The sequence below is a fragment of the Anopheles maculipalpis genome, chromosome 2RL (genome assembly GCF_943734695.1).
Source record: "Anopheles maculipalpis chromosome 2RL, idAnoMacuDA_375_x, whole genome shotgun sequence".
Taxonomy (NCBI): Eukaryota; Metazoa; Arthropoda; class Insecta; order Diptera; family Culicidae; genus Anopheles; species Anopheles maculipalpis.
Genome location: NC_064871.1, coordinates 78127632 through 78140126, shown reverse-complemented (window position 1 = coordinate 78140126; position 12495 = coordinate 78127632). Strand labels below are relative to the sequence as shown.

The window sequence follows — 12495 nt, the reverse complement described above, 5'->3', positions numbered from 1 at the left end:
CTTTACGTTCATTTCTTCATGGATCGTGGCATCGGGCACATAGCGGTGTCCAAGAGTGAGCAAGAGAGAAGGTTTTGGGCTGCATGAAAGGTTATCCAGATCTCCTTTTCAGTACGATACGTCCAACAAACACTTTGCGCAATTGGTGCTCGGATGGTTTGATCGGGGAGGCACCGGCTGTGTGTGTGATCTCCGTTCGCAAGTTGCAGCACGACCGGGTAATCGTATCGGATGACTCCACCATCCAACACCCCCTTGTTGCTAGAGTGGCATGACGGTTGACTTCGTTCTAGATTTGTCACCAAACCGCATACCTGGAGTAGGGCCTGTCCGGAGAGAATTAGGTAGGATTGTTGATTTAAACCGTTCACTTGGTCACTAGCAGGTCGCAGTAAGTGTTTGGCCGCCCGAGCGCCGAGAGAGTGTGCCACAAATGTGTAGAAATGGTGCTGTCAACCGAAAAAAGGATTGTAAAGAGTACAGTAGAAGAAATTCGCTTTCGGAAAGGGTACGATCTGTTACCAGTGATAAGAGAGCTAAGTAGTGCGAGTGAAGATGGACCCCAAAAGTTTGCCGTTAGTAGTGTACAACTCTTTATACTTTATCACAAAATATATATCATCGTGTTTTTGCTCTTACGCTCTCATCGCTTTCATCCTCTACCTATTAAAATCGATTGCTGGTCGATCGAGTACTGTGTATCTCTCCTTCTCCCCTTGCCTAGATCACGCAACAGTCTAAAACAATGCTTCGCCCAGTGAAGTGGTGCGATAGGGTTATATAAAACGTTACAATATACATATAATAGTTTGATTTTCAGTTCACTTACATTGCTAAGAGTTAAAACGATGCCCGCGCACCTCGATCCGTGGGGGATGCATTTGTTATAAAGTTTTGATTCAAATTTCACTCTCGGGGAGCGGAAATCTATTAAATATCCTTTTGTGATTTTTATGCTGTATGCTAACAACTTCACTTAAACATTCTGTATATGTTTATAAAAAAAATTTGTGCTGTTTGCAACCTGCGCTCGTGTGTCGGTATGTTCTTAGAGAACGAACAGTTGAAAAAACTGCTACTTACACATTAAATTAATAGGTGTGTGCGATTGTGTGTGTGAGTGTGTGCCGCAAATGCCTCTCCCAGGCTATAATAGTGTTATTATATTCAATTTATAAAACAACCGTACACTTGTTGAAAACAATGCACCGTCCCTATTGACAAAATCTGCCTTAGTAGTGCTATTAAGCGAAATTTATATGGAGAAAATCCCTGTAAAGGATTTTTTGCCAATAGAGAAATGAGATGTTTGTGTATCTCAAGTGAACGCATTGTTTTAATCAAGCAAACACTTGCTTTAAGTGTCGGAGTGCGTGCGTGCAACGGCGTTGATCCTTACGGGCACTGGTTTCCGATCGGTGCATAGATGGCATATGAAATCGTTCTAGCACCATTCGAAATCAGTACCCGACGTAGGGAGCGAGCAACAAACACAACACAACCCGGAAAGCTATCAAGGAAAGAGATTTTGGAGATCGCATCCATCTTACCAGCTACTGCTAACGTAAAAGGATTCTTCATTCTTCGTAAGAGAGTTTGTGTGTAGTTACAAAAAAAAAAGGTTAAACCACCGATCTCCATCCACGCTGACACTCAATATCACTTCGGGCAGTACGAACAAAACGGCGTACACGCAGATAACACGTTATAATAGTTTTACGTTTCTAAAAAGATTATTAAAGGTTAATTCCCCCTTGCTTGTTTGACACACAAACGCAGGAACAGTTCGGTTTGCTTTTGACACACGTTATGCGAATTTAATTAGCATTTTTGTTTTAGTTAAAGGCAACAGATTTTTGTTTGTTTGTTTGCTTTAATCCTAATATGTGTTCCTGATATTCCTTTACGCGCTGGAACTATGCTATCAACGATTTGAGTTTAAAATTAGTTAATCCTTTTCGCTACAGGCGCGATAAACACGAGAAGAACAAATAAGGTAAACTAGGGCGGATACTATACGGAGAGGGGCAACAGTAGCGGAAGATATTGCTATTGCTTACGACCACCAGATCGTGAGTACGTCATGTCGTCAACTACTTTAAAACTGAATTTGTGTTTTAAGAAACAAGTTAAAATTATCTCTTTTTTTTCAAGCAAACACACACAACCACATATAATCTCGTCAACATTTAAAGAAGGGTGTACCCTCTAGTAGTATTCAACTTTTCTGTGCAATTCCAAAGGTTTCTAGAATTATTTGACTTATAAAATTGTTTGTTCACCTTTTCAGGAACATGTCTATCAATGTCGATCAGAAATCCAATAATGAATTCCTCTAGGGATTATCATTCAACATTGATCAATCTTTTCCACGACAGCACCGGCCGTAGAGTGGACTGACGAATACAGCTACGGTTACGATCAAGTCAATGAATCCAACAGATACGTGAGGACTGACTATCCAACTACGTGGTATTGACATGTCCGACCTACCAGAGCCAAGAAGAAGGAACTAAGCGGAATGTTGATGCATCTTGAGTTCAACTTGAAGACAAATGGAGGGCTCACCAACAACAGACTGATTCATCTGGTACCTAAGCGTACGAATTTTATCTCTTTCCCACCCGCCAGTATTTACAATTCGTTTTAGGCGTTTCAGGGCGGGCCCAACACGGTCGCTCAGTCCGCTTACAGGAAATTCCTCCTCTGGAATCCAGAACTAGTAGCTCGAAAGATCTGTGCATCTCCATGTTAAGTGGATTCATGTGCAGTGGCATGTTTAACAGTCACGAAGGGGCCACGAAATCACTGTGATTCGAGATTCAATGTGATAAGGGTCAAATTCAACTTCGCTTAGGGGGGGGGAGGGGGGGGGCGGAAGGTCCTCCGAAGGGTATTAATCCGCCATTGTTCCTTCGTACATAGCACTTTACGCAAAAAAGATTTCGCCGATTTCGAAAAGATCACACCTCTCTGTCATTTTCTACGCGCTTCTATGGGAGTTTGCGGTTGAAGTGATCGACAGCCGTGGCCCAAATAATACGGATGAACAAAAACCGTGGGTTTGAAAAAAAAATGTTTGAGCCATTTTTACAAAATGACAAGACTGTTACGAGGTTAATCACATCTGTTCACTGGGTATCCAGTTATTCGAAAGCCAACGGTGTTTGAATACTACTAGGGTGCGCCCATCCTGTACTTCGGTAAATGCACTCATTTTAAACAAACCAATGTGCTGGTGTGGGCGCTTTCTTATGTATGTGTTTTTTTGCGGAATTGCACCACTGTCTCTTTCCTCCTATATATGCTAACAGCACACAGTAAAGGGTAAATATTTTTAAAATGATAGTAAAATAGTTAAACTATTTAACGTACAGCAGACGCTGTATGTGCAACTAACCGGATTAACACATCTTTTTTTCCTCTTGTATATTTATATCGCTTCCTTTCCACAAGTATTAGTATTTTTATCTGTTTAAGATAAGAGCGATTTTCTAGAAACAATCTCATTCTAGTTCCATTCACGATCGATCTGGTGTTGTGCACCAACCATACCAACCAGCAGCAGATCAATCAAATCACAAATTAATATGGTAAGATGGGGTGCACCACAGCTTACCAAAGAGCAAAAACAAATTTAAAAGGAACTTAACACTAGCTTTTTAAAACAAATTGGGAACTACAGCGTCATAATAATAATAATAATAGTTAAAATAGCGCAAAAAAAAGGAAACAAATGTAGGATGTACCCTCCACAACCTCATCACACACACTCACAGGTAGGCAACACACGCATACAACCAAACCGTACAGGTGTGTTCCCTGGGGTTTCACAGCTTTACGCACAATTGTACGCTTCTGTGAGGCTGCAGTGGCCTCACAAATTCATATTGCTTTCCTGAATTTTCTTCCACGTATCACCGAGCGCTTTTGCGAAATGATCGTCCACCTCTTCGCCCGAATCGGGCCTCTTCTGTTGCGTCGTCGTCGTAAGAAACGGCGCAGGCGAAGACGCCAACGAGGACGATGGGGACGAGGACGCTAGGGACATGGTGGTGGTGAGTGAGGCGGGCGAAATGGCCGGCGCTGGCGGTAGTTGCTGATGCAGGTGTTTCGGTGATGTCAGCGAAATGGCCACACTGGCAGCGGCGGCTGACGGTGCACCGGGTGACGGTGGTAGGACGGTTGCCGGTACGAGAGGGACCGGTGGTGCGGGATCACTCGAAAGCTTTAGCTCGATCGTATCCGGTGCGACCACACGTATACCACCAGCGATCGGACCGGATGGTCTGATGTTACTGTTGGGGATGTTGCTGCTGCTACTGCTACTAATGCCACTCGTATTGCTCAAGCTGCTCGATATGCTGCTGTTCGAGCTGATGGACGAGCTAGAGCTAATACTGCTACTACTGTGGTTCCGCATCCCTCCTCCTCCTCCACCGCCACCACTCGTACCAACCGGTCCCGGGCCTGCCAGTCCTGGTAACGATTCGCTCGTTTCCATCGAGTGCTTTTGCAACAGCAGCGGAAGTGGCAGCGGATGGACCTTTTGCTGCGCTATATGAGGCACCGGTGCTTGTCCTCCGAGGCTAGTATTGTTGTTTAGCGCGTTCAGCGGTAGTTGCTGCTTATCACCGTAGATGGAGCTGTACGTTGGACCGAGCGAACGGCGGAAGTGTTCCTCGATCGACACATCACAGTACGTGGAGGATACGTTCACGATCGGTGCCGACTCGACGGTGGTCGTCGTTCTCACACTACTTTTTAGCACTATTTCACCTGCCATGCCAAAAGAAAGAAAAAAACGAGAGAATACATTTTTGTGTGAAAATAAATTAATGATTAGCGATTAGTGATGAGAGTATAACAAATTTTTTCAAGGAATCAATTCACTCTTACTCACTCCCTACTGGAAATATAATTCTTTTCACAAAACTCTTTTGGGAATCTTTAACAAAAAGGCAGAGGGCGGCCTCTTACTCAAAACTAAAGTTAGGTTAACTAAAGGGGTTTCGGCAGTACTTCCGTTCAGAACGACGTCACGTTAACAGCTGTGACAACTAGCTGTACTTCGAACCCCAAAAAGTGTTCATACACTATGTTACTTCGAATCCTAAAACGAGGTCTACACAAAATGCGCAACTTCCAGAAAATAAAGCTTTTCTGTCAAAATGCTGTCGATTTTTGACACATTTCCATACAAAACTTTAACTCAAGAAGTTGTAAAAACTCTTTGTGAGGAGTTCATTGAAATCATTCATCCCTATTGACAAAATGTGCCAACCAGTAAGGCAAAAATTTTATTGAAAAATTCCTTAATAGTGGTTATTAAGGCAATTTTATCAATAGGGATTAGAAAGATTTAAATCACTCGCTCACTCGCTCATTACCGTTGGTGTGCATGTGGCTGATGCGTTTCTTTATTGGTGGCGGTGGCGCTTTCGTTATTACGCTCGGGCGCACATTCAGATTGATCGGTACATCCCGCCCAGGATCGACTCCGGTCGGTGAGCCCTGCCCATCGGACGAATCCTTCCGCCGGACAGTCATGTCCAGTGGTATTTCTGTCTCATCCGGTGGAGCTGGTCGTCCCAATATTCGATCATACTTGGGCGATGGTGGTGAGTCTGGAAGATTGTGGTAACAAAAAAGGAAAAAAAGGTGTTAAGGTTGAAAAAGATAGTTTTGAAAATCATGATCAATTACCTTGATTTTCATTCGGACTCGTACCACCAGGATCACGGATCATTTTGAGACGGGTTTGCACTAACTTTTTCAGCGTGAATCCGTTTGCGGGATCGTACGATCCCTTTTCCCGGGTTTTGTTAGGAAAGTAAGTCTCAACCGGAGTGAGGAAGATGATGAACCGATCGAGAACACCTGCGATCAGGAAGACGCGGTTCCGAAGCGATCAAATCGATACCAAAACACCCTTCGCAAGTAAAGTTTGTTTCGTTTTTCCACCCTTGTGAACGATGTGCTTCGCTGTTCGTGATCGTGAGATCGACACTCAGTGAGAGGGTGAGCAATAGCTCACCACCGCTGGTGAGATGGAGCCCTTGTACGAGAAAAGTCAAACTGTCAAAAAGGCGACCCTTCACAGAAGTGCTGGTGGGCTTGTTTTTTTTTTTTTGCTTCTATTGGCACCTTGTTTCCAAATCTTGGCTGCTTCCCGGTGAGGAATTGCTTACTTTAAGATGGAATAATCTTACTGCTGTTTAGCCCTCCACAACACAACACACAGTTTCACAGCATCATCTCACACAGCGCAAAACAGCAACACACATCCACACAGTGAGAAGGTGGCGAGTTCGGTGCTGTGCTGTGCGCTTCTTCGCTGTTTTCCTTTTGTTTTGTCGCCGGACGATCTCTGTTACTCCCACGGAAGCTGGATGGAGCTGGAGCTGTTGGGAGCTCTGTTTCACTTTAACCAACACGACTACAACCGTTGAAGAAAGCAGGCGGATGATGATGAAGTTTGGGAAAGACGGTTTTTGAGAAGACGCTCGGAAGACGTACACGCGCGCGCGGGGGTTGTAGCAGTTAAGGGTGGAGAAGGAGGAGGATGCTGCGGTGTACGCGGAGGCGAGTTTTGTCTCTCTGTTTCGTTCTTTCTTCCTTTCTTCTGGTGGAGCCTTCTTCGCTTGCAACGATTCTTGATGCACGGTGAGGGGATTTTCTACGCGCAAGCTGCAAAAAGGATCTCGCCCGTAAACTTAGGCAGCTAACAACGGCAGCATGGATTTCCTTTTAAGGGGATCTTGGTTTTTTTTTCGTTGTTTTGTTTTGGAGAAAATACTCATAGGGAACCTCTAGAATCTCTAGGAACACAACAGCAGCAGCAGTTTGGGCAGTTAAATCGACTTCATTACTCTGTACGATCCACCTAGTACTGAGCCAGTCAGTCTCCTCTTTGCGGACGGAATTGAAAAATAAACATTTGCAGTAAGAAAACAAAAAGAGCACCAAACGCGTGCTACTGGTTCGTTGCTTGGCACCACTTTGGCACAACCTTGTGCATCATACTTGCATCACACGCACATCCGATCGCGCGGCCCCGTACATACTTTCTTTCTTCTCTTGCGCGATCGCGATCGTTCTTTTCGTTCTTCAGCGGCGATGGACACGGTTTCACGGGGTTTTGTCTTGCCGACGCCTCTCTACGGGCAGCTCTAACCTGTTGCTCCACTGCACCAGCACGGTTGCGTCTGCCACGGTACGCGGTGTTTTTCGGTTCGGTTCTTTTGTAGGCTATATTTTGATTGTATTGCTCAACTTATTAACTCTTCACGCACTTTGCTAGCGATTGACAACAATTTGCTCCCTGGTTGTGTGTAGGCACGAACGAGATCGAATTTCGGGGAGTTTTTTTTGGGTTAAAAACAAAGTGGGTAACAGAGTACAGGTTGGCTCGAGGCTCAATGGTTTGACAGCTGCGCTATGGAAAAAGAGAAACGCAATTTGACAGATGAGGGTTGACTCGTCTGACAATGGGAATGTGTGCGCATTCGCTGATGATGTCTCTATGTCTTGTTCATGAATATGCTCCCAACACCATCGAATTCACTCCTCTCAGATCGTTTTTCCACGCATCCAACCAATCGCGCCTCGTCATCCATTTTGTTCTAGCAACTAGTCGATAACAGAGTTAACGAAAATGAAACCTAGTCGAACTATTGAATATTCTATGAGCAAAATGTAAACATACAATCGAATCAGCTTGGAAAAGTTCAATAAATGAAAGCACGCACTCAAATGCTCATTCAATATGGCTAGGGTGCCAAGTGTATGAGCCAACCTGTTCTTTACAAAAGTTTATCGAGACCAGGTTGTATCATTCCTTCTAAATTGACAACTATTCTGGAAAAGAAAATTTAGGATTTTGAAAGAACGGATTTTAAAACCAATTTTGGGTGGGTCGACCCGAACCTATAGGATCGCAACGGCCAATAAGTGACCCAGAGTGGTTTAGGTCGTATTCGCAATTCCAAGAGATCGAGTCGTTGGCTCCGGTACGATCCAGAGTCAGAGGCAAAGGCAGATTAACCTATGGGTGAAGGTAACAGCCACCAGGGGCCTCGCCGATCAGGGATGCCTTGCCGACCAGGGGACCTCGCTGGAGAGTCTCACAAAGCGCCCATCACCAGGTCAAAACAGAAACATCCTCGACTACAGCAAGTACGAATTAAATAATGAAGGAGCTTCGTATTAACTTCTCTTAGCGCAATAAGACGTTTACTTTTTGACTATTTTCAAAAGATTTATACTAGGCGCCTCCATCGCGGTTGCCGATTTTTTTAAATTTTAATATAATGTTTTAAATTGTTCATAATCTCAGAGTGAATTCTTAATTGATCATAATCAATCAAGGCTGTAATCTTAACAGGATAGTACCGAAGTTCAAATCCCATTGCAAGACACTTTCATGAACAATATGACCTGTTTTAATTTCGATCGCTTTTCAACCTGGCTCCAAGAGTAGCTCTGAACTGATCCGACAGTTATCAGCGAATAAGAATTTCCCAAAGAATCATATCTCCGTAAAGCCCACTATATTTCGAAACGAACATTGCACAGGCATTACTTTACCAACTTATCCTTTACGATTTGTAACAAGTATGAATCAAATAGAAATAATAAGTTATTTCAACAAATTAGTGTATTCCACAACCTGAAATCCTCAAAAAATCTTTATCTGCTGTATGATGATTATTCAGTTTCAGCGTGTGTAACTGGAGGCCATAACATTGAAGGGTACTGTATTTCCTTATTTCAAATCTTGTTCGACTGACGGGGTTTCACATATTTTCGGTAATTATAGCACACATTCCGAAAACGAGACTGACTAAATTGTTCAGAAAGAATCGTTTTACATATGATTATTTTGAAAAGCATACATGTATGAAATAATAAAATTTAGGCGCTTTTGTAGAATAATGTTTCAAATATTTGAATTATTCAAATCGAGAATCTTCGTGGCCCGTTCGAACATCTTCGGTTCGGACCGATGTGTGACAGCCTGAGGCACATTTTGACAGCCACGTCATCATACGTGTGTATGTTTTTGCATTGTTGTTGGTAGCGTTGTCCGGTTGGCACTTTCACGTTTTCACAGCGAAATTTACCTTTCCAGCACGCGCAGGTTGTTTTTCGTGCCACTCGTACCAATCGCTGTTCCGACCGAAGAACATCGCGTTCTGTGCATTCCAGATTCCAGCTTTTCATTCATTGTTTTGCTCTAAGCAGAAACCGCAACAAACACAGTGCGAAAATGGTGAGTTCCTGCTTGCTCTCCGGTTCATCTTTTCTCAAAGGCAGGATTCGGGATTCTAAAGTGTACTGATTGCGACCTATTTTTTCCCCAATCGACCGCAGCCTGCCCCAGCTAGTTCCACTTCCGTCGGTAGCGGTAGCCGATCACCGTCAAAGCCCACGTCGGCACCACGAGCATCTGCCGGAGGTTCCAGCACGCTGAAGCAGCGAAAAACGACCACCACCACAACCGCGGCACGGAATCGTAATACGGGCACCGGATCCGGTGGTATGTGGCGCTTCTACACGGACGATTCTCCCGGAATCAAGGTGTAAGTATAATGATTCGGATCGGAATACGGGACCCATGACCGGAAGCTAACCTTTCATATACGTTCCAATTTGCTTTCGTAGTGGCCCGGTCCCAGTGCTCGTAATGTCGTTGCTGTTCATTGCTTCCGTGTTTATGCTGCACATCTGGGGCAAGTACACCCGTGCGTAAAATGGCAGTGCATCCTACATCGGACTGATGCTTCCCCGAGCATTCAGTTCACACCTTCATCATCGATCTATTACTCCCGCCGGAGACACGTCAACCACTCTTCCGTTCGTGCTCACGTTCTCTGTGAACTCATTCAGTTCCGTTCGCTCGTCAGTTTGCGCCGATAACGTCCGTGTTGCCGGTGTGGATTATTTGAGATATTTGTTCCGTTTCTTCCCAAACCATGGTGGTGACGATCGGAGTATAAGACACGGGTCTTATGGTCCACCGAGTCGTTCGGTTTTTTCGTTTTGGAGAGACCCGCTAACTAGCCGCTAATTTAAAGTACTGCGATTCTGTAGATCAACGTAAGGCAATCTTTATTATTCGTACTGAGAGACACAATATAATTATATACAAAAAAGAGGAAGTCTTTTGTGTCCCCGAAGCCAAGCGCTGAAGAGAAGAGCTCTATCCAGCCAAGTGGTGACGAAAGAAAGGTAGACGAAAGGTAGTCCTGTGTACTGGAGTAACGAAATTAGGTAAGTGTAGCATCGTGTACCATCAATTCGATCCTTGCTCTTACCGTACTAAAGCAGCGGTGGAAGGTAAAAATTAACTTAAATTAATTATAATTTATTTTAGTGCATCGAACACAGAAGCGAAAAGGAATCGAACACATGCCTCAAAGAGCCGTATGTTGAATAGCTTTGTTCACCGTCTCTACTTTATTTATTCTACTTTATTTTCGCTTTTCTATTAATTTGCTCGTTGGTATTACTACCAGTAGTCCCAATTTGTCTTTGAACCTTGCACCATATATACCTGTGCCAGTAAACATCTCATGATCCAAGGCTATAAACTACGATAAACCTAACTTCATTCACGAGAGCAGTTCAATAAATTTTCTTTCTTGGAGAGGGCTCTAAAGGGCGCAGGTTTTCATACGGCAGGACTGGGTTCAAAACCCATCCGGACCGTCCCCCCGTAGTGAGGATTGACTATCCAACTACGTGGTATCGGTAGTCTAGTAATCCATTTCGATAGCCGGCATGACTTTAGAGTTCGTTTAGCCAAGAAGAAGAAGAAGCACCCGGACCTTCGTAACATCCGTCACTGCAACGTGTGTAGCAATTGATTGTCAAACGGTATTCCTAAACAAATGAATTATGGATTCCAAAGAACTGACTGTTTACCAACTATTTCCCTTATGAAGAAACACAATAACGTCTTCTGAGCCTGGCCTTTCAACGGGTTTGAACTGTTGTGACAAGTGCCAGCTTCTAATGGGGAAAAATAGATGCTTACCTTGATCAAAAGTGATATTCCAAAACGAATCTGGTCAGCAGTGATTTAGATGGCAATATCCGCTTTTTTTTTAAAGCTATTCAAATTTATTTTGTAACCGAATGGCTTTTCGAAGGTACAACTCCTAAATAGTTCCTTCTGATTGTTTTCTTGTTGAATAAGTGTAACAGCATCGCCTCATCAGCTTTCGACAGAGTCCATGTGCACGTCTTTAGGAGGGTTTCAGATTTGGGAGAAGTTTCTCTCTTGCATTCCATACTGCTGTCGGTCCCGCACCCCAGTAGTGCTTCCCTAATACATCGGAATTAGAAGAAATCTGGAACTATTTCGGGTCGACCCAGGAAAAGCCTATCCGTTTGATCCAAGTAGATTTGACATAGCTACGGAGCTACGCGTGGGTTCAGGATCGCTTATTCCTTCGTGTGATTGGCTAACCAACGGTGGATGCTTGCGTCCGATTTGTTCCGGACAGCAACAGCATTTATTTTTGAAATTCTTTATCGTCTTTGGCTCTACAACAACCTGAGACCTTACCCTGCCATTTTCAAACGGCAGGATCGGGGTTCAGAAAAGAAGATGATTTTCAGATTTCTATTATGTTCCCTTTGCCTTTCTCAAGGAAGTCTCGTTAGTCGATTGTTTTATTGAAAGAATTGAAAGAGAATTTTGTATCCTATATCCTGTCCTTCTGACTGTGTTGTTTTTCATTCAATTCTAGAACGTTTTTTTTGTGAGTCTACAGGCTCAAGTTAAAACGAATTTAAGCAATTAAGGTCTTGGTTGTTTGACTTGATCCGGGCCTCGCCTTTTCACCAGAGCACAGGTTGCTTGGCCTTGGCGATTTATTGGAGATCGCCATTCCAATGCCCGATCAAATATTCATTATAACAGCTGTTTTGAGTTCACCAATAATTACTCAGGTTCTTATAGTTGTATCAGCTGATCAGCTATTTCTTCGCTCTTATAGTCGTATTAGTATTGATCAGTTATTTGTAAGTATCAATTATTGGATGATGGTCAGCTCGAATTGGATTTCAACTCTCTTTGCTAATATACATCAGAACTCCAATCCTTTCGAATCAAAGCCAGAAAGAGATTGTCCATATATCGTTGAAAACATTTGTTGGACAGATTTATCTAAGATCTGGGAATTTAATAGACCGCCAGAAATCTGACCAGACAGGACAAAAAAGAGTACCATGGGAAGAATTTTGGAGATGAATTAGAAACACTTATAGTTACAGCGATCAGCAAGTGGAAAAGATCATGTGAACTCTCAATCTACAACACGCCTTGCACAGGTTCTTTCGCAAACAATTGGCACAAATCGCTTCGTTATCTGTTTTTTCATATCTCTTTATTTGTCAAGCTGTTTAATAGTTTGCTGTAGAATAGATACACACACGTTGAGTAAAACTGATTAAATATAGTCCCGATATATGGATAGAACCGCG

General features: G+C 43.4%; 3 protein-coding genes across 3 annotated transcripts in view; 2 read left to right on the top strand and 1 right to left on the bottom strand.

Moving 5' to 3' along the window:
- LOC126568590 (probable prefoldin subunit 6) overlaps positions 1 to 12495 on the top strand; it is a 263741-nt gene that overhangs the window by 75321 nt on the left and 175925 nt on the right. The gene's annotated exons all lie outside the window — the stretch shown is intronic.
- On the bottom strand, positions 3877 to 5805 carry LOC126568267 (CCR4-NOT transcription complex subunit 3-like). The gene is made up of 3 exons (XM_050224713.1): positions 5707 to 5805; positions 5391 to 5627; positions 3877 to 4779 (listed from the first exon to the last, which is right to left on the bottom strand). Exons 1-3 carry the CDS (start codon positions 5747 to 5749, stop codon positions 3878 to 3880), a joined length of 1182 nt encoding a protein of 393 aa, XP_050080670.1. The 5' UTR covers positions 5750 to 5805; the 3' UTR covers position 3877.
- Positions 9334 to 9792, top strand: LOC126568646 (protein transport protein Sec61 subunit beta; the record flags this gene model as incomplete). The annotated part of the gene is made up of 2 exons (XM_050225161.1): positions 9334 to 9584; positions 9667 to 9792. Coding segments are annotated over 2 exons (339 nt in total), but the record flags the coding sequence as incomplete, so codon positions are not given.

Excerpts from the sequence above, each read along its gene's own strand:
- LOC126568267 (XM_050224713.1), bottom strand. The coding sequence starts at position 5,749 with ATGATCCGTGATCCTGGTGGTACGAGTCCGAATGAAAATCAAG. Across the intron at positions 5,628-5,706 it reads GAGTCCGAATGAAAATCAAG|ACTCACCACCATCGCCCAAG; the intron begins GTAATTGATCAT and ends ACAATCTTCCAG. Across the intron at positions 4,780-5,390 it reads CAGCCACATGCACACCAACG|GTGAAATAGTGCTAAAAAGT; the intron begins GTAATGAGCGAG and ends TTGGCATGGCAG.